This window comes from Xyrauchen texanus, chromosome 10, assembly GCF_025860055.1.
Source record: "Xyrauchen texanus isolate HMW12.3.18 chromosome 10, RBS_HiC_50CHRs, whole genome shotgun sequence".
NCBI lineage: Eukaryota > Metazoa > Chordata > Actinopteri > Cypriniformes > Catostomidae > Xyrauchen > Xyrauchen texanus.
In genome coordinates this window covers 31,027,940-31,050,337 of record NC_068285.1, presented here as the reverse complement: position 1 = coordinate 31,050,337, position 22,398 = coordinate 31,027,940, and the positions used below count along the sequence as shown (strand labels likewise).

The 22,398-nt window shown below is 37.3% G+C and overlaps 1 protein-coding gene across 2 annotated transcripts; it reads right to left on the bottom strand.

The window, feature by feature from the left end:
- Positions 1–1,297: 1,297 nt before the first annotated feature.
- Positions 1,298–9,639, bottom strand: LOC127651034 (src-like-adapter). Of its 2 annotated transcripts, none has more exons than XM_052136738.1 (8): positions 9,470–9,639; positions 8,716–8,834; positions 8,514–8,607; positions 5,455–5,541; positions 4,908–5,011; positions 4,339–4,470; positions 3,171–3,300; positions 1,298–1,863 (listed from the first exon to the last, which is right to left on the bottom strand). In XM_052136738.1, the coding sequence occupies exons 2-8, from the start codon at positions 8,783–8,785 to the stop codon at positions 1,665–1,667; spliced, it is 816 nt and encodes a 271-aa protein (XP_051992698.1). In that variant the 5' UTR covers positions 8,786–8,834; positions 9,470–9,639; the 3' UTR covers positions 1,298–1,664. The 2 variants fall into 2 exon arrangements, with proteins under 2 accessions (XP_051992698.1, XP_051992699.1); XM_052136739.1 differs by having other exon boundaries at positions 8,716–8,818.
- Positions 9,640–22,398: the final 12,759 nt, after the last annotated feature.

Here is a 22,398-nt window from a genome sequence, read left to right as displayed (position 1 = left end):
TGATTGTGGGTCAATTGTTTTTAATGGATAGTTTAGAGCAGAATCATTTTAAATGACAATGTCCATGACAGCATTCTATGTTAGGAAAACATGGCTGTAATGGTTTCCACTGGAACAACATCGAACCCAGCATGTGTGCACCACCAGATGTGAACTCCATATGCTTTCATAAAACCTATACATATCTCACCCTACACAAAAAATGCTTACTCATACTTCACCCAATCAAGTGTTAACTGATAAAACAGTGGGAGGTTATTTTTGGGAGTTGCTTTTTCCAACTAGTTCAGTTGGACCTTTCCGTAAAACAGGATTTGCAGCTGTAAGTAGTTTTCTTTTGGGTGTAAGACTTCCTTGATGTTACGTGAAAGTGCATCAAAACTACTTGTTTGTAAATTTTAATTACGTAGTACCACAGTCAAACTCATAAATAAGCTAAATCCCTATTTAGAAATGTGCATTCTCTCTTGAGGTGGACTAACTGAAACATGATATATTGCATGAAAGAACATTGAACATAATACTGTGAACATTGCATTTGTATTGTCAGTATTTTCTCATTAATGTGAAAATAAATTATTATATATTATTCAAATTGTATAGTATCATTGTGTTCTCACCAGTTCTCACATGTGTGCACACAATGTGATCAAACTCCACACATGCAGTCCATATGCATCCTAAGTCATTCTCAAATGAGGAACAAAACCGGGAACTCTCTTGCACAATGCCTGCACTCACATCTCTAACACAAGAGAGTGCTGGAAAGCATGTGTAACAAACCTGTGATGCTTAAAGGGGCCACATCCAATTTATGACACCCAATCAAGTGTTAACTGATAAAACAGTTAACACTTAACTGTTTTCAATTTCAATTACATGAAATTTCTCCACTTGGCTACATAAACTAAACTAACTAAAAAATAAAAGAGATGTTAAAGAGAATTTAGATAGAAATTGGCATTAATTACTTATTGGTTGGTATTAAAATAATGTCGTAATAATGCAAAAATAAATAAAAAACTCCTGGACTGCACTTTTAAAGTTAATGCTTTTCTATGTGGAACTTAATGTCAAAGCCATTGGAAGATACATCTTAAATTAAATGCAACAAACAGCTATCGGATTGTTTATGTGACTTTTTGGAAAGATAGAGGCTCAACGTGTTACTTCTCTGTAATTCAGATCATACCTCAATCCTGGAATAGGCTGACATGTAAAATATTAAATAAATAGTCCCTATTTCTGGAGCTGTTCAGGTCCTGAAGATTAAAACACAAATAAAAAAAAGTGCAAAAGGAAAGATTTATTGAAAGATAAATAAAGAAATATCAGTTTTCCACTTTCATAAAAAGTGCCACTGACAAGTTTGAAAAAGAACGCAGTGACGGCTTTTTGATAAAGACAAATGTATACTAAATTATCACGCATTCACACACGTCCACAAATGTCAATAATACTGCTAGCAGGTCATGTACCACACTAACTTTTTATCTAACATACGGATGCTGCATCTCCCAATTATATCGTTTTCAGATTCAGTATTTTTAAGAAAGAAATGTGTATGATAGTGAAGTCAAAAAATACTGATATTGTCATACAGTGCAAAAATGCTATCTGTCCATAACAAAACGTGTTAACACATCTGTATCTTTGATCATGTGCTAACAGTTCTCATCTATATCCATACTACTGTGGTCAGGCATCACATAGACAGACTTGCTTTTCTTCTTGCGGTCTTTGGACTGCTCAGGTATTGATGTCAAAGACAGATAGGTGGCTATGCTGCTCCTCACTCCATAGCTCATCATGTTATCTTTGTTGTCCACATGACCCAGCCCACCTGGACTCATCAACTGTGACCTATTAATGGAGAAATATTAATATACCAATTATTCCCAGCCCCAACCATGGCTACACACACACAAACTGTAATTAAACTTCAGTATGTGGAGGAAAAGGTGAGAATTTGAGACAAGATAAGAGGAAGGTGATTGATCACTCATAGGAAAATGAATGGAAGTAATTGTAATGCCCCAGAGGTGGGAAATCTTATCAGTTAAAACAACCAATTGTTTTTTTAAAGGCATTATCGGTTTGTTTACTTTAGAACGTACATGCCCATTAGCTGAAGCAATCTTTAAAAACTGTTTATTAGTCTGTTTTGAACCAAAGAAGTAACATTTATGATGCCTCTGTTTTCAGATTTTATTACTAATTTGAAATTGAAACAATCGTGAAAGTTTTGGAGATTCAAGGCTGTCTCTATTCAAGTGGATAAGGGATGTGCTTGAGATGCTCTGTACTGGTATTCTCATTACCCACAATGAAAATATAAGATAGTTGCCAAAGATAGACAGACTTATGCTGCCTGCCAAGATGGTCACCAAAGATAGACAGACTTGTGCTGCCTGCCATGTCGCAAAAATCACCACTCATTAATTTCCACTTGCAAATGAGCTTTGCAGCAAACTCTTCATTGTTGCCAAAGGTTTGCTGCAGGTTAACCACTACTTCTGAAGAGCTGCAAACTTCTGCCAAACATTTGCGGTGAATAGCAAGCTCATTTGCATGTGAAAATATTGAAAAATCTAGATTTTTTTAAATGTTTAACATGCTATAGAATGATCGTAAACTAAGAGCTTCCTACTTGGAAGTTGCACATGAATGCCCCCCGAAGTCGTACTGTAATTATGACTGAAAAACACTGACATAATTTTGATACCCACATTTTCAGAGTTGAGGGAAGACGTAAACATTCGGCATAGTGGTCCAGAGTACAGTTTCAATCTTGAATGATGGTTTTATTCATTTTCTAAATGCTTCTACCATATAATCACTTGCTTTTTTTAGTTAATTTTAATACGTTAGGAACTATTTGATGGTTATCATACATTTTTACACAGAGAAAATAGCATATATTTGACCAAAATTTTATTATTGTCAGCCAGTTGCATGTATTACAGTGTCAAAATAAGAGTTCCCCAAGAAATATACATTAATTAACCTGGCATCCTTCATGTTTACAACAACAATGCACTTGAACATGACATGCTTGTAATTACGACTTTAGAAGTGGGAAGTAGGATAATTCGTAGAGTACGCAAAGACAACTTTTGTTTTATCATGTTCAAAAACATCGATGTATGCTGCTAGAGACAGAAACATACCTATTAACTTTCTTCCAATCCAAGTTATGGCGCATCAACACAGGGGGCACTTCCTGGGTTGAGCTCGGGGCAGGTTTGGATAGAGCCAGACATGGAGCGCTGAGAACACAACATATACCATCTGAAGAGTCTGAGGGAAAACCAGACCATATTAGTGTTTAAGGTCTTTCACACACCCATTATCTTCTCCAACCTACAAAATACATTCCAGGCAATACATGAAAGCTTCGTCTGGAGATATGTCTTAAGTCCAGCATCCAGTTGACGATTGACTCAGCTAAGGCAGACTGAATGATTTGCAGAGACGTAGGGCTGTCCCAAAACCCAGTGAGCATCCTCCGAAAGCAGCATTTTAAGATATCATAGGCATGCTCCCGACGCGAAGGCTGTTCCAAAAGGTAAGATGTCTTAATTATGCTGCCTGCTAAGATATCTCGCTTTGGCCAAATTCTAAGGTAACATCATTTGTATCGTTCTCCGGGTAGGTGATCCCAAAATGCACCATTATGAGCTCAGCTGAAAAAAATAAATCCAAGATGACGGACAAAGCAAGTGAAATTTAGATTATATAAATATACATATAATCCATTCAATACTGAAAAGTGTCGATAATTAACAGTTTAATATAATGCAAAAACTACTATCCAAAATGGGTGTGTAGAGTGCAGATTTACTCTCATTAGAGGATTGAGTTTCTCTCATGTCACCTGTATTAAAATTAGTTTTGAGTGCTGCATGTGAGGAGTGATATTAAAATGATACACAGAGCTGCCACCTATGTAGAGCATTCCAAATTGTTCTCTTATGAGGCATAATTTCAGTAAGTATGCTGCCATAAAAGACTGCTGCCAATGTAGGCAGGAGACAGCGAGGCAGCTCACAAAGTTTTGGAGCAACCCCATATTCCGCATGTGTTCTTTGTGGGTTACCTTGCTGAAAATCAGCTTAAACCAGTCTAAGATTGTTACCAGGCTGATCTGTTGGTGGCTTTTAGAGGGGTTTTGAGCATTTTTCAGCTGGTTAGGCTTGGAAACCAGCTTGACCAACTGAAGACAGCTTAAACCAGCCTAGACTAACAAACCATCTTAGACAGGTTTAAGATATACTGTATATACTATTTATGTTGATGGTTTGTTTGTTTTTTCAGAAAGATATGATAAGTTCTCACCACAGTAGTGATTGACCATATCCTCCAGACACTGGAAGGTAAGCCGTGGTGAGATGTAGTACCAGCTATTATTCAGACGAAATATCTTATAGTGCTTGATGGTCCTGTGTCTCACAGAGAGAGAATACACATCTGCAGATAATATCAGTGAAAATCACTTCAATTTAAGTGTGATATCTGATATTTACATTTGTGCATTTAGTAGACAGTGCATTCAAGGTATACTGTACATTATATTTAATAATGTTTTATGTGATCCTTGGAATTCAAACCCATGACTTTGGGGTTAGTGTCATGCTCTACCAGTTGAGCTTACAGGAACAAAAAACAATGACATTTAATAATTTGCCACAAGCTTTTACCCAAAGTAACTTACAAGTCACATGATTTTGTCAGTACATACATTTCTTGGGTATCAAACCCCATGACCTTGGCATTGCTAACGCCACACTCTACGAGTTGAGCTACAGAAACACTAACATCAGAGTGTAAACCATAGAAAATATATGTATGGTGAACACTGAATGGATGGAAACAATCAACAGCATAAGACACTTCCTTTTACTTACTTCTTTCCCTTGGACTCTCTCTAATAAGAAAAGATCCAATGCCATTACCAGGCAATGACAAAAGCTCTTCTGCCTTCTGCCTCACAACCCCCTCAAACAGCCATCTTTAGAAACAAGAGATATTTGTGTCAAAGAGGAAACACTGATAACACTAAAAGAACAACAACAACAAAGCATAGATATATTGTATTCAGTATATCTATCAGGCCAAAACAATCTCCCTGCATTAACAACATCAATAAACAAGAAGAAATACAACTTCACAATTAAATGATGGAATGGATAATTTATTCTTTCTTACATCAGATCGAAAATCTTATATAAAAAAACATGTTCTAACCATGAATTGCATTTCATATGTTGATTTGTCATCGATGATCATTGAGAAGAATTTAACTAAAAGTATTTAAGACTTAATGATTTCCGTCTGGGTGATGTTTTGGGAATTAATAGCTTTTTTAACCATCTCACAAAAAGTTCATGCACCAAGTACATGAAAGTTTCAACTTTTGTGTAGCTGAATTGGAGATAAAGAGTCCACACTTACCCATGATAGACCTTTGCAACATGATTAATGGGAATATAGTTCTCAGTTCCTGTTTGTAGAGAACGGACTTTCCACCAGCAACCATCTCTGTAGGTCATAGGTAAGTAAATAAAAACGGTGTTTTTAGGTTTTATGCTGCCATTTATACTTATTTATGTACTGCATGTCTGTGCAGTACATGAATATACAGTACAATGTGTGTATGTATAGTTGAAGACAGATGTTTACATACACCTTAGCCAAATACATTTAATCTCAGTTTTTCACAAGTCCTGACATTAAATTGAAGAAAACATTGCCTGTCTTAGGTCAGTTAGGATCACTTCTTTATTTTAAGAATGTGAAATGTCAGGATAATAGTAGAGAGTATTATTTATTTCAGCTTTTATTTCTTTCATCATATTCCCAATGTGTAAGACGTTTACATACACTTTGATAGTATTTATCTCACTCCAGACAGAACTGGTGTAACTGAGTCAGGTTTGTAGGCCTTCTTGCTCACACACGCTTTTTCAGTTCTGCCCACAAATGTTCTTTTGGTCCATTAAGAGTTTTCAGGGCTTTGTGATGGCCACTCCAATACCTTGACTTTGTTGTCCTTGTGCTATTTTGCCACAATTTTGGAGGTATGCTTGGGGTCATTGTCCATTTGAAAGACCCATTTGCGACAAGCTTTAACATCCTGGCTGATGTCTTGAGATGTTGCTTCAATAAATCCACAATTTTCCTTCCTCATGATGCCATCTATTTTGTGAAGTGCACCATTCCCTCCACCAGAAAAACACCCCACAACATGATGCTGCCATCCCCATGCTTCCAAACAGATCTTTGTCATCTTGTGCACTTGCAAACTATAGTCTGTCTTTTTTATGGCAGTTTTGGAGCAGAGGTTTCTTCCTTGCTGACCATGTCGATATAGGACTAATTTTACTGTGGATATAGATACTTGTCAACCTGTTTCCTCCAGCATCTTCACAAGGTCCTTTGCTGTTGTTCTGGGATTGATTTGCACTTTTTGCACCAAACTACGTTCATCTCTAGGACACAGAATGCATCTCATTCCTGCGAGGTCCCTTGGTGTTTATACTTGCGTAGTTCAGATGTATGTGGTATCATCAGGTTTTCAGAAATTTCTCCCAAGGATGAACCAGAATTGTGGAGGTCCACATTTTTCTGAGGTCTTGGCTGATTTGTTTTGACTTTCCCATGATGTCAAGCAAAGAGGCACTGAGTTTGAAGGTATGTCTAAAAATACATCCACGTCCAATTCAGTACACCTCCTATCAAAAGCTAATTGTCTAAAGGCTTGACATCATATTCTGGAATTTCCCAAGCTGCTTAAAGGCACAGTTAACTTAGTGTATGTAAACTTCTGACCCACTGGAATAGTAATATAATCAATTAAAAGTTAAACGATCTGTCTGTAAACAATTGTTGGAAAAATGTCATGCACAAAGTAGATGTCCTAAATGACTTTCCAAAACTATAGTTTGCTAATATTAAATCTGTTTAGTAGTTAAAAAATTAGTTTTATGTATGAGTGTATGCAAACGTCTGAATTCAACTACGCTCACCTAAAGGATTATTAGGAACACCTGTTCAATTTCTCATTAATGCAATTATCTAATCAACCAATCACATGGCAGTTGGTTCAATGCATTTAGGGGTGTGGTCCTGGTCAAGACAATCTTCTGAACTCCAAACTGAATGTCAGAATGGGAAAGAAAGGTGATTTAAGCAATTTTGAGCATGGCATGGTTGTTGGTGCCAGACGGGCCGGTCTGAGTATTTCACAATCTGCTCAGTTACTGGGATTTTCACGCACAAACATTTCTAGGGTTTACAAAGAATGGTGTGAAAAGGGAAAAACATCCAGTATGCGGCAGTCCTGTGGGCGAAAATGCCTTGTTGATGCTAGAGGTCAGAGGAGAATGGGCCGACTGATTCAAGCTGATAGAAGAGCAACTTTGCCTGAAATAACCACTCATTACAACGAGGTATGCAGCAAAGCATTTGTGAAGCCACAACACGCACAACCTTGAGGCGGATGGGCTACAACAGCAGAAGACCCCACTGGGTACCACTCATCTCCACTACAAATAGGAAAAAGAGGCTACAATTTGCAAGAGCTCACCAAAATTGGACAGTTGCAGACTGGAAAAATGTTGCCTGGTCTGATGAGTCTCGATTTCTGTTGAGACATTCAGATGGTAGAGTCAGAATTTGGCGTAAACAGAATGAGAACATGGATCCATCATGCCTTGTTGCCACTGTGCAGGCTGGTGGTGGTGGTGTAATGGTGTGGGGGATGATTTCTTGGCACACTTTAGGCCCCTTAGTGCCAATTGGGCATCGTTTAAATGCCACGGCCTACCTGAGCATTGTTTCTGACCATGTCCGTCCCTTTATGGCCACCATGTACCCATCCTCTGATGGCTACTTCCAGCAGGATAATGCACCATGTCACAAAGCTCGAATCATTTCAAATTGGTTTCTTGAACATGACAATGAGTTCACTGTACTAAAATGGCCCCCACAGTCACCAGATCTCAACCCAATAGAGCATCTTTGGGATGTGGTGGAACGGGAGCTTCGTGCCCTGGATGTGCATCCCACAAATCTCCATCAACTGCAAGATGCTATCCTATCAATATGGGCCAACATTTCTAAAGAATGCTTTCAGCACCTTGTTGAATCAATGCCACGTAGAATTAAGGCAGTTCTGAAGGCGAAAGGGGGTTAAACACAGTATTAGTATGGTGTTCCTAATAATCCTTTAGGTGAGTGTATATATATATATATATACACACACACACACACACACACACACACACACAAGCGTTTGTTGTTATACCGCTCAAAAAGCACTACATTAGACTCATGCTTTGCAATTTTACAAGTGTTTATTGTTATATAGCACAGACATGGAGAGGAACCCGTTCCGCACAATATTCAGATTATTGGTAGATAACTATTTTATGAACTCCCCCCCTGGTTATATCCTTGTTATTTAGCAAAATACACATTGAATTACATTATTTCTGTAAAAGTACACTTACTCAGAGAGACCCTTAAGTCTGTCCCCCATCTTAAAGATTGGTTCACTAATGTCACGGCATGGATAGTCAGAGAGCACCACAAGGCTGTCACAGTCTGTAGATGTGGGTTGACAAATACCATTCGTAATGTTAACAACAACTAAAAACATCACAAACACAAATAATGGTTTTCATTCCATACAGCTGAAAATCCACAGCTCACCTTTAGACAAAGTTTCCAAGCTGTTAGGCACTTTGTTTTTCTGTTCCTGACTTTTCATTGCATTCCCCATGATGGCAGTTTAGAGCCCACAGCTCTATAGATGCTGGAATTTCAAATTCCTATTTAAAATTCATGCAGTGAACAAGGATTTCTATTAGATAGCTGCATTTCTAATTTTGCAACTTCCCCTTGAACAGTGTTATCTCTTACAAGACACTCTAGATTGAACAGGGAAGCTGCGTGGAGCTTGAGTCTACCACTATTTTCCACTCAACTGTTTTCTGAATGTAAATATAGCTCATTTGGACAACAGAGACTCAATCTCAAGCCCTGTCATATTTCATTAACTCCCCTTGTTTATGTGTCTTGTTTCTTAAAGAGGCATGTTGCAAATTGGGCCTTAAAGCAGCTTCAACATGATGGTTAAAGTTTTTCACGTATTTATTTTAAAAAAAAGCACAGAAGTAGTAGACGTATAAGCACACTCTTCATTGCCAAATCAAACCCATTTCCAATCCAAACGCTCACACAAATAAGTTTACATTTTCATTTGATATTTGCTAAAATATGATAAATGTCCAATGAATGTTACTAGTAGTAGATAACTCTCAATGGATAACACCCAAACAACATTTACATTTATTTATTTTCTTCTTCAGTGAAACACCTAATAAATGTAAATAATTCATTTTTGTTTTTCACTCCACTCCAACAGATATATGCTAGGTGCGGGTGCATACATTTGTTTCCTTACCTTTGTCACTTTAAGCACTTACATATCCATTTTTCATCCCAAAGGGCTCCAGTTGGGGTTGGCTGCTTTCAATAAAGTTGAAGCAGGTGGCTCAGGGTAAAGAAATTCTGGCCAGGATTAAGACTCAATGTCAGCAGTTACAGCAGTTGTGTTCAGAGTGGCCTGCACGGCTCTGCAGGCTTATCTAAACTGAGCACTGATCTACAGAGAGCAGCGCATAGCCACATACTTCCTCTGGTAAAATGAGGAAGAGTTCCCTGCCTATGTTTTCCATCATCCCCTCAAAATGTACCAACGTAAATTCTTCATTACACATTATTTATGCAAATCATAATTGCTGTAGATATCTGTTTACAATGTTTACATTGTTTAGATTTATTTTAATAAGTAATTGCTGGCACTGTCTGCACAGCTGTGTTGAGTACTCTCAAGTTGGGTATTAAGCAACTTCCTGTAGTTGGCGTTGGTGTTTACTCACTTTGAAATGTGTGAGATTCAGAACCATAACGCCTATAACTGTACATTTAAATATAATTAAGTACACTCCCTAACAAACATGACTAAGTGCACACGAAAAACTGAATATATGGTCTTCTATATGCTTCTTATAAATTTGAAAATGTAATGTTTTACAGTCTCTGAATGCCAAGTGGGGATCGAGCCTCAGAGGTGTGCCTCTGGCGACTAATAATATACCATAAATCACTTAAAAAGACTGCAAACTGCTGAAGTATAGTGAGTATTACTTTTTTATATTACTTAATTTCCTAATCATGTCATGTACTGTATCAGAGTACTTGAAAAATTAACATAAGATGATGTGACACTGATGACTCAAAAGTATTTCTGATTTCAACATTCAGAAGAAATATGTGTAACCCTGCCATGACCACTGGACAGACATGAGCCTAATTTTCTCAGATTAAGAGGCTTTTACTTTTTGATGAAAGCTGAGGATCGTATGCACTTCCGCAACCCATTAAATTACATCTTCCAGTTAAATAAGATTTTATAGAATTGTATATATTTATATATGTATATAACTTGATCTCATGAGAACTCATATGTACTCTTACGTAACATTTGGTTCTAGCAAATGTACATTCTCTCGCATTTGCATTGACACCAAAGCGTACAATAGTGACGTATTGACCGCATGTAAACGTCATCATTTTACGTATTAACACCTATAGAAATGTACAAATGTTTACGTGTGCCAGCTGTTTGAATTGAATAATATTGAACAATTAATTGATTTAATCAGTTAAATACATTTATAAGCAGCGGGATTAGTTAAATGGCATCACATTTATTTAATGCAGTTGATATTATAAAATGACAACGGTTTCATTACGGCTGCCCTATGCAATGTTGTAAAAGACTATATCACTTTAACCATTAACATGTTAACATGAATAAAAATTCTGTAATTGTTTAATAATTTATTAAGCATTTAAATTTTATTTTTGTTTGCCATGGGACACAAAAGGAGTTTTCAGAATATGCCAAAAAGTTAGTGTAACGTGATCAATGGAAAGGAGGAGGCGAGAACCGGCTTGACGATATAAATAATAGTTTTAATGATAAACTTAAAAGACAACATAAACACACACGACGGACATGTGTAAACGATCTCTCTCTCCCGCACGCTTAGCTGACATTTACAGTACATGTGGTTGTCTTATTCCCAAGAAAAATGTTTCTCTCTGTGCACTTTTTTCTATTTTGACATGGAATTGGATTCAAAAACTTCTTGAGTGATCTTCTCGGTCTGTGAAAGTCATTTGTGCCATGCTTCTGATCAACTGCATTTTATCCACTCATTCTTCACCCTTTCTCAACTTGAATTATAGACAACAACTACAGACAGAAATGTTTTTGTCAGATCACTCTCAGTGTCAGTTAAACTCAACAAGAAAACATACATTGCTATCTATAATTAAGCAGCAATAGCATGTGGAATTCACACAGTTAATAGCCACAAACCAGACAAATAAATATGTGACATCTATAATAGGTCCTGCAGTCTACTGAAAACAATATGGAGGAATCATCTTTAGAATAATATATAGCCTCAAAAGGTATTTGGACACTTAAGTCACATGTAAAAAGTTATCAAACGTGTAGGTTTGTGGTATATTTTAATCCAATAGCCACGACTTAATAAAGGCTTTTTAAATGTAATGTCTACTCTGAGTGCCTTGGACTACTAGAGAATCTTAACAAAATATCCCTTATCCAAAGATCACCAGTGGGAATTATTTTACACTCAAGTAGCACTCCTTGCATGCTGTCTTTGATCAGGTATGAATTTCATTGCATCATAATATCAAACCAAATTATATTTTTACAGTTAGAAGTTTTATAAAACAATAGATATTCAAAAGAACAACAAATGTATACCAAAGTGGCATGGGAAAATAAATAAATTAAGATTAAATACAATAAACAACACAATATAAATTCATACAAGAGACAAATAATATAGATACACCTTCAGACGTGATTTAAAAATGTGAAGAGTAGGAGCAAATCTCATGTCCTGAGGTATTTTATTCCATGGTCTAGGGCCGACTACGGAAAAGGCACAATCCCCTTTAAACTTCAAGCATGAGCGTGGTGTATGCAGGAGAAGTTTATCAGAGGATCTGAGAGTCCTGGAGGATTGTTGATGACTAAACCATTTATAGCTTAAAAAACAAATAACAAAATCTTAAAATAAATCCTGTATTGGATTGGTAACCAGCGAGATGCTAGAACGGATTAAATAATTTCCCTCTTCCTTGTTCCAGTCAGCAACCTAGCAGCTGCATTTTGGACTAACTGCAAGCAATACAGAGATGAATGACCAAGACCATTTAAAGTGCATTACAATACTCAAGTCTGGATGTGATGTAGGCATGAATAACTATCTCCAAATCCTTAAATGAGAGCAATGATTTTCATTTAGCAATCAACCTAAGTTGGAAAAAGGTGCCCTTCTCCACATGACAGGGTCACTAGATTGCTAGTGATATAAGAGACAGCGCTAGGGAGGTCAAACAGAACAATTTACGTCTTGCTCTCATTTAGCTTTCATTTAGCAGTGAGCAATACATCATTTGTCACTTTGAGTAGGCCAGACTCTGTGCTGTGACGAGGTCTAAAACCAGACTGAAATAATACAATTTTTTTTTCTAAAATGTTGTTTTCAGATAAGAATGAATAGAGCTGGAAAAAATGGCAGTTTAGAAATGGGCCAGAAATGATTAAGGGACCCTCTTTAGACTAGATATCTTTAACTACTTAAGTATTTGATAAAATATACTTATTATGTACACAAGTGTTGTTGCATTGTACTTACATTTGAAGTACCTGTATTTGATTATATCTGTATATACACTGTTAACCTTGCCCCTAAACATAAACCTAACCATACCTCAACCCTTTCCCTAACCCTACTTTTATAGGTAAACCTACTGTACCTCAACCTCAGAAGCAGCAAATGAGAATCTTGTGAGAATTTTTCTGTGCAGTTCAGGTTTTAAGTGTGACTAAAGTGCCCAAACACTTTTGTAGATTCATATTTGTGCCATTTAAATGGTCTCAGTCTAACTATATCCTTGACTTTAGATGTTATATTCTTATTGGTATTTCCAGTGAGGCTGTTGGGGCATAATTGGACTGGTTAATGGCAGCAGGGTTCTAGGCAGATCCACACAGACCACAGCAGACAGGGGCCCCTCATCTGTACTGCAGCCACAATGCATGCAGACTTCAGTGGAAACTCTGACATAGAACAGGGTTATTAAATCACAGTGCAAATTAGGCACTGTGGCTCCAACATCACGAGTTAGATGGCACTCATCAGACACTGCTGTACTAAAGCATGAACACGTGGCAGAGCTCTGTCTTGGCCAGATCTAATGACTCAGAGCTGTATCTCAAAAAAAGAAATTGTCTTAAGCAAGAAAAACTAAAGACATCCTGTAGTAAATTAAGCATTTTCAAATGTTGCCAATGATAGAAGCATGCTATTCACATCATATATGTTAAAGTGTCCATTTGCATTTAGAAATACACTTCACAGTAATCAACTTAAAAGCTATCAGCGTCACCAAACAGAATTTAAAAAATTTTGGTTTCCTGGTTTCCTGAACACTCCCCCAGTCTCCCATTGGTTGGACAAGCTGATAGAACTGCCCCAAACTAAAGTCATTGTTTGAGCAAATGTTGCTACGTTGGGCTGTTCGGGAGGCTCAAACAGACTTTTTATCTAAAAAATCATTAGATTACCATAACTAATTGTTAGGAATATCTTTGTTAGAGTGGAGGACGCCCTTTTTGTTCGGGTGTGGGTTGTTTAATCCACATGTTGAATTGCTCCCACATGTGGTGTTTCTTCTCAGGACCTAGGGCTCCTGCATTATGCTAGCCACTGATGCTGCGTTTTCAGCTCCTCCAGTGGGGTCGCACTCAGCAGTTACCTGTCGGTCCCTCCTCTGGTGCTGGCTTAACTCGGGACGCGTTAATCCACTTTTGCTGGAGGTCAGTCAGGACTGCTGTTCGGGCCACGGCTATGACCGGTACCGGGGCTCCCCAGCCTTGGTTGGTTTCAACCTGAGGACGAGGACCGTTCATTGTTTTTTACTAAGGAGTCCACGTATTCCTCGATCACCAACTCCGTGTTACCTGGTGAAATGTGTGCACAATGAGCGGAACAATATGCTCTGCATCTTGCACCATCAATGCTGCAGCAGCCACGGCTTGCAGACACGCAGAGAGGCCTTTGGCGACCGAATCAAGGGTATTTGAGAGGTACGCAACTGGTCTGTCGGTGCCGCCATGGGATTGTGCAAGGATCACTGCTGTTGTACCTGCCGCCTCTTACACGTAAAGGTGGAATGTTTCACCATATTCGGGTAAGCTTAGGGCTGGTTGGGAGCTAATGCTGCTCCGGAGATGCTTAAAAGCCATGTCCATCTCAGCTGTCCACTTAATGGGTTCTTCGGCCCCTGAGAGTATGGCTTCTCTCAGAATCTTGTCTTAAAAGAGCAGTTTGGCACCCAGGCTCTTTTGCAGTTCGTGACCGAGATTTCAGTTTCCCATTGCAGTTTCTCTTTGGATGCTTTGAAGCCAGCCTGTGCCAGAACGTTGCAGACAATAGTTGAGGCAGCTGTGCAGGATGCAGCATCAGGGCCGAAAACTAGAATGTCGTCTGCATATTGTAGCAAACAATCTGTGGTGGAAGCTTTGTGTCGTTCAGCGAGGCGTGCACCACAGTGGAGAATAGAGCAGGCGAGTCTCGGAAACTCTGTTGCAGGTGGCACCAAGTGTACTATTGGCCCCTGTATGTGAATGCGAACAGAGGCTGTGCGGCATGAGATACTGGTGCACTTCCTCCTTTTCCTTGGATAGTGGGTATTGTTCTGCAGTATACCGACATGTCAGAGCAGAGTTTTGCAACATATCTGGTCTGATATCATTGAGGCCTGCCTTGTCTTTGTTGGCAGCCCACAGTGCCTGGTTGACATTTGGCAGTTCTGTTTTTGCTGCTGAGGATTCAGCAGACGTGAAACTACAGACATCACCACAACATCCTGTATACACAGACTGGGAATATACTGATGGGAACAGCAATTGGAGAGAGTTAGAGTCAACTTAGCCCCAATTGTATGCACCAGATCACGATCTAATAAGCAGAATGGAGATTGTGGTAAAATTAATATCTTGTCTATATGCTGCCATACTCTGCAGGAATGTGAGGAGGTCTTTAAAAAGCGTCATTGTCTCCCCATGCCTAGTCTATGTGGTTCCTTTAAAGTCTTTACCTGACCTAGTTCTTCCTTCCTCTATTTCCTCTATTTGTATCCAACAAAGTCACTTTATTTATTAATATCAATTCAGTTATTTCTGGAGGTAAGGTTTTGGATAGTATCGTCTATAATCACGTCCAGTCAATTGACTGTGTCGTAAGTTTCTTACTCCAACAAACAGGCCAACATAAGTTTGTCAAAAAAATTGACCTTACCTGTTTGTGAGGTATCCCAGACGAAGCCCCCAAACTGTAAGGAATATTTTTGATCTAGTCGCGATCTCCAATTCCCCGGTCCCGTCTTTCTAATGTTCGTGCCCAGTGAGGTGCAGTCGTGAGTCTGAGTCTCTGGAGACTTCGCAAAGGAAGTAGAAAGAACAACACACAGTCGGTCTGTATTCAATCTACTCAATGTTTATTAGAGCAAGCATGTCATTCATATTTTCTTGAGACAATAAGCAGCCAATGGGAAAGTGGTAACAAGGAGAAAATGGGTGTACAGAAAAGAGGCCATATACAGATGTTCCAGCCGGGATGCCTTACGGTTGACCTTGTCAGATAGGTGTGACCTTAATCATATCACAGAAATAAGTATGCAGAGCATGAGAAAGAGGAAGAGAAAATGGTCAGCAGTTGCTAAATATATTGACTCACTATCGTGCGCAATGCAGCCTGCATCTGGGGTCAACTGAACATACATGGAAGGCCAGAAACACATACACAGAGCAGAACAGCATGTACAATTTCATATTTCTCACACTAATTACTTTGTAATCTGATAACACTTAACACTATGCATAAATCCCCTAGCAATCTTTTCTTGAGAGAAGAAATGGACACACAGAATTGTCACTTTAATTGTTATTTTTTAAGAATGACTGTTATATACTGTTGTGGCAGGGCGGAGGGCGGGGCCGGGTCGTGATACTACACACCCGGTCTTGTATTAGGCTAATTATGCCTCTGTGCGGTTTAAAGGCTGACTGCAGGGGGCCGTGCGGGAGAGAGAGATCGTTAGCGGACATGTCCGTCATATGTGTTTGTGTCTTTGTTTTAAGTTTACCATTAAACTATCATTTATATTATCAAGCCGGTTCTCGCCTCCTCCTTTCCATTGAATACGTTACAACTGTATATGGATCCATTAAATATAATAGAGCTACAGTATCTGAAATTGTGTGACCATACATTAAATGACATGAATTCCACAAAAGGAATACAGAAAAGTCTAAACATTGAGGTCAGAATGAGCTTTTTTGGAACACTGATAATAAAACAGGCCATCTGTATGCCTACCTCTCTTTAGCTTTCCATGTTAGCAAGACTCTCCCATTATCTTACCTTATAAAACTACCAGTTTATGACCATGGTGCACCATTCACTGCTCTTATCTCTATGCCATCATCGTTTTCCCTCTCATTACACCCTGTTAATCTGCCCTGTATGTACTGTAAGATATTTCTTTAATAAAAACACATGCACAACCCAAAGCACATTTCCAGAAAATGTAAGATGTATAGTGAAGCCCAATGAGCAGCACACCCTGAGACCTGCACAGATATGACATACTGTAGGAGAGTGACGGTACATTTACATTTATGCATTTGGCAGACGCTTTTATCCAAAGCAACTTACAGTGCACTTATTACAGTGACAATCCCCCTGGAGCAACCTGGAGTTAAGTGCCTTGCTCAAGGACACAATGGTGGTGGCTGTGGGGGATAAAACCAGCAACCTTCTGATTAACAGTTATGTGCTTTAGCCCACTACACCACCACCACTCCCGGTATGAGTGAAGAGTCTATTGACCTGAAGAAGAATTAAGCTATCTATTTTACAGTTACGGGATGGATTGAAATTTTTCTGTTTTGTTAAAAAATAGACAGAATCCAAGCATTAAGTTTGCTTAGTTAAAATATTATTTGTTTGCATTTCTAGCATAGCTGCTAATAAAAAAACCTTCCTTCATTGCTGAGAAATTGACGATTTCTGCCATTCTTCTCTGAATTTGCAGAGTATTTATTTGGTATCCATGGATTCAAATCAAGATTCTTAGAAATATATTTATGCTTTGAATTATGCCTTACAAAATGCTTTCAATGGACACAGATTGAAATCTTTTTATCGTTTGTGTTTAGATAATTTGAATTATATGTGAGAACTGTCCTTGCTCTGTATGCTCCCCAGAAAGTGTCAACATAGCCCTGTGATGAAAGTCTAGCTTTAGATTGAAAACACACTTTACAATCAGATAGCAGTCAAAGGAAGACATTTTAGTCATATCTAAACTGGTTTTCCATTCCTTGGGACGTTCTTTCAATTAATTTATTGACAGTAACAAAATCAGATTTATAGCCTGATGACAGTGGAGTCAAGTACTTGGAATTCAAGTAAAATGAGTATGTCTGGTGTGTCTGTTCTGGCATGTCTGTATCAGTGATGTGACCACATCCTAACCTCGATCCCTATATGGCCAGGACAACATAAATATGGCTAAGTATGCAGAACGATCAGAAAACACTATATGGGTGTGTCTCAGCTCTCTAGCTTAGGGCATAGATCAGGACGTCAGCTATTTCTAGGGCTGTCTCATTTGCAAAATCGTTCTGGAGCACTGAAACATTTGCTCTCTAAAATTCCGCAGAATGTACAATCTTAAAAACCAGGGAGCATCGTTGCTCACAATATTCCCTTACCAGAAATGTTGTCAGTTTTCTCTCAATTCGTTAAGAGAATGAGCGCAAGTGTAAATATTTAATGCCAAAGCTTTATTTTCTCTTTAAAAGATCATTTTCTTTTATCCAAAATGTTAATAAAAGGAAAAAATCTTTCAAATAAAAGAGTTGTTAGGAAAAGATACACTCTTGTCTTTCAAAATAACACTGTACATTTTAATATCTGACATGATAGTTTAATTTAAACCAGTTTAATACCAGCTGCATTTAAACGTGCAACCTCCTAATAGTGTCGCAGGTGATTGAGTCATAAGTGTACCAATGCATAATGGATAAACACCATTGCCAGTGACCAAATTCGTGTTCACTATATATTGATTCATGACATATCAGCTAGGTAGCTGATTGAGACACAGGATAATTTTATTTGAGCATTAAATGATAATAGCTGAGTTCCACAACTTAGTGCTAGATCACTGGTATAGACAATAAGCAGAAAAATTAAAAGCAATAAATGATGTCACCTGACATTTAAATGGAAGTGATAGATAGTAAATAGGTACAGTGACAGCCAAATTATAAGTATACAGTGTATCTGCATGTCAAAGGCCAATGAAAAGTGAAAGGAATGCAAGAACTTCCCACATTTCAATGCATTTCCATAATCTGAGAAATATACCCTGTCACTCCATGTATGGTTCAATTGAGCCACATTTTTCTTTTCTAGCTTGCACCGTTCACTCCAGCCAAATGATAGAGCCTGCTTTGTTTCGAGCGATGACATCTTTGGCCTGATCTCATTGCTGGTATTGCTGATTGTTTAATGGTCCTGGCAGCAGAGCAATGCTTCTGTTTGAATATTTCTCCAGTCTGATGGTCTTCAGTCCAGATGTAGAATGAAATGTTTGGTCGTATTCAGAAATCTGATTGCGCAAGTGCATGTGTAGTTTTGGCTCCTGTAGAGTGAGTATAAAAGCTCAACTCCTAAGTACTGTTTATTTGCTCATTTGAGAAAATCACCATCTGCTCTAAAGCACCACGTGGCCCATAATAGTTGAGCGCAAGGCAAATATTTTGGCATTTTCCTTTATGTCATGCATTCACTCACCCACTGGCAAATAAAACATGGAAACATTGAAATATAGATTGAATTCCCACAATAACATAATAATAGTATTTACAGGGGAGGCCATTGCTAGTTGTCACACACTTTTTTCACTGTTACTGATCAGGAACAAAAGATACATTACATTGTTACACACTAGTCCTGTGCCCAAGCCCCTACATTATGGACAGCATGTCAAATCCATTTACCTTACTGCACTCCAGGATATATGAACCAGTGAACTGGTGAAATAAAAGTCAATGTTAAAGATCAATGACTTATTCAGCTATGATAAGATACCAATGTGTTTACTATATCTCTTTGGAGCACTGGACAAGCCCACAGAAATTATTTTAATAATCTGTACCTAATATAACAATAATAATCATTTATTTTCATTAAAATACGTGGAGGATCTCTGCACTACAGACTTTGCATTACAACTTTGGCTCAGTCTCTATAAAGCCTGTCACTCTATATTTGCTGCCAGTCATTGTTCTTTAATGGAAGCTCTGAAGTGCACTGTACCTGCGATGTGGCCCTTTTTAAAACAGACAGCCATCTTGGGAAATGTATGAACAACTACATGTAACAGTAATTTTACTTTTTCTTTCACAATGATCTACCTCTATATGCAATGTTTATAGATTGGAACAAAAATGGTAGTTATTAACTAAAAAGCTTCCAGTCAAATTTGAATTCCCTTAATGGGAGTAAATATACTCATTTGAATGGGACTACAGCCATGTGTTCCTTGCAGCAACATGTTTTGCAAAATAAAATAAAAAAACAAACAAAAAACTGGACTGTGGCTGTCTCTCTCCCATGCTCTGTTGGCTTTGGCATAAAGCTTAGTTTCTCTGCCGCATCTGAACCTGGCAATCGGAAAGACATTTTGTGTGTGTTTTTATTGAATTTAACTCCTTAATCAAAATGTTACTGATGCTTTTTATCCAAAGTATACTGTAAAAACAACATTAAAAAAAATAAAAATAAAAACTTGCAGCTGTGGTTGCCAGAATAATTATGTAAAAAATACAGTAAAAATGTAAACAACTTTACAGAACAACTTGTACATTTTACAGTTTAAAACTGTTGTAATTTACATGACCATGCTGGCACTGTAAAAAAAAAAATTCACATTTACAGTCAAATAAAATGTCAGAAACTTGATATTAAAAATCAGCTTTTTACTTTATAAGGTATTGTTAATCAAAAACATAACTATTCCCATAAAATATAATGAAATATGATGGGTCATGCAGGGAATTGTGGGAACACCCGATTATTATTTTTGTTACTGTTATTTTAACAATAATTTACTGTAAAAAGTACATGTACTCTCTTGTTAAACATAATGTACATTTATACCATTAATTATACTGGAAAATCTTACCTATTACATCTAAAAAAAAATTTTTTTACAACATTGTATTGTAAAAAACTACTGTATTGTCTTTTAAAATATATTAAAATGAACACATTTTACTGTATATTACTGTATATTTTACAGTAAATACTCATTGATCAATTAACGTTTTTTTTTTAAAGTAGCATTTAAAATTACAAACATTTTTTAGAGTGTGACATACAGTGGACTTATTACAAGTCCCAAATGAGAGACATGGGATTAAGTGCTTTGCTTAAATATACAATGATGTTAGAAGCTCGGCAGCTCTCCAGTTCATGGATCATGCCTTTTAGGGTTTGAACCCTAAGACCTTTGGATTACTATGTTGAGCCACTATTCTACTAACAGCCCCCATTATTTGTTACGTGCAATTGAACAAGCAGAAAAACATGACATTTGAAACTAAACATAATTGGCTAATATCAGCTGTATGAGCATCATAAGATTTATTTTTACAATTACAGACCTTTATATAACAACCACTTTCCCCATAATGCATACATTTTTCTGCTCTGTATTCCCATTACTTTTAATTCATCTATGACCTCTTAAAGCTTGATAATGATGACTGATCGACACAATATAATTGGAGGTCATCAGGGTAGTGTTCTGCGTTTATCTTTTCCTATTAAGGCAAATCATTTGAATCAACACTATTATTCAGTTGAATCTGAGTAATAAAACCCATTGTTATTGTTCACATTTCTAATGCTGGGATGAAAAATTAGCTGTCACTAGAATAAATGAGATAGAATGGATTATTACAAAAAATTTAACTAAAGAGAATACAGAGAATATTGTTTTGTTCACGAGTCACTTTCACTCTTGTTACATTTTTTTCCCATTTTCAATTATTTTGAAGCCACAGGGACTTTCCTAAGCAGACCTTGACTTCATATGTTTTTGTCATAAAGAGCCATAAATGCCAAGGACAGTCTTATGAGGGTTTAACTTAAAAGATATAAGACTGAACATCCTATTTTCAGAGACAGTTGATGAGCATCACAATATATTGTGTTCATTTATGTTGTGTGACACTTAACTGACATAGGCTGCTGGATGTCCAATAAGAACAAGAGTTAACAAAGTGTTTAACTCTGAACCTGTGAACTTTGCACATCCATATTTTGCATTATAATAACAGATAGTTGTCATTTTGAATGTTGATTGGTCAATACAGAGTTCCAGCTGTGCTAAAACACATAACATAGTAACAGTTCATGTCCAACGTATCCGCTTTGTGCCATAACCATCTATGTATTATAATGGTTGCATAACTACTTTCTTCTTTTATATAAGGCATTATATTTTACAGCAGAAGGTGTTTAATGAATTTGCTAATTAAAATATAATTTGAATGAAAATCGGTTTCCTTATTACTCTTATTATACAGTAATCATTTTATAGAAGGAATAAGGCATTCAAAGCACTCAATTGCTTAAATACTGTATATTAGCTTAAAAGAAAATGATGTACTTTTCTTTGATAGTACAACCACAATTACTCTCACAGCTTTAACTTGCAAATGTCTTCACCTGCATATTCTTCAATAAACACTTCACTGATTAAAGAAGCCAGTTTGTCATCTTTGTGTGGTTTTGTGTGTTCACATGTTCATTATTCTTCCTGTTAACAGGTCCCACAAGACTAAAGCATCAAACAATAGTCATTTAGCTACATTTAGACAAAGCAACAAGTGGATTTATTTTAGTTCAATAAAGGCATTTGCCAGAAAACATGGATGTCATAATTTTGGTTGTGGGTCCCATCTGGCCATCAGGCGGCCAATGATCTTAAATGCATAGTTGACCCAAAAATGAAAACTGTCTCATCATTTACTCACCCTCATGATGTCCCAAATATACAACTTTTTTCTTCTGCAGAACTAATTTGAAGAAAAATAGAAAAATATCTGCTGCTTACTATAAGCAATGCTTTATATTT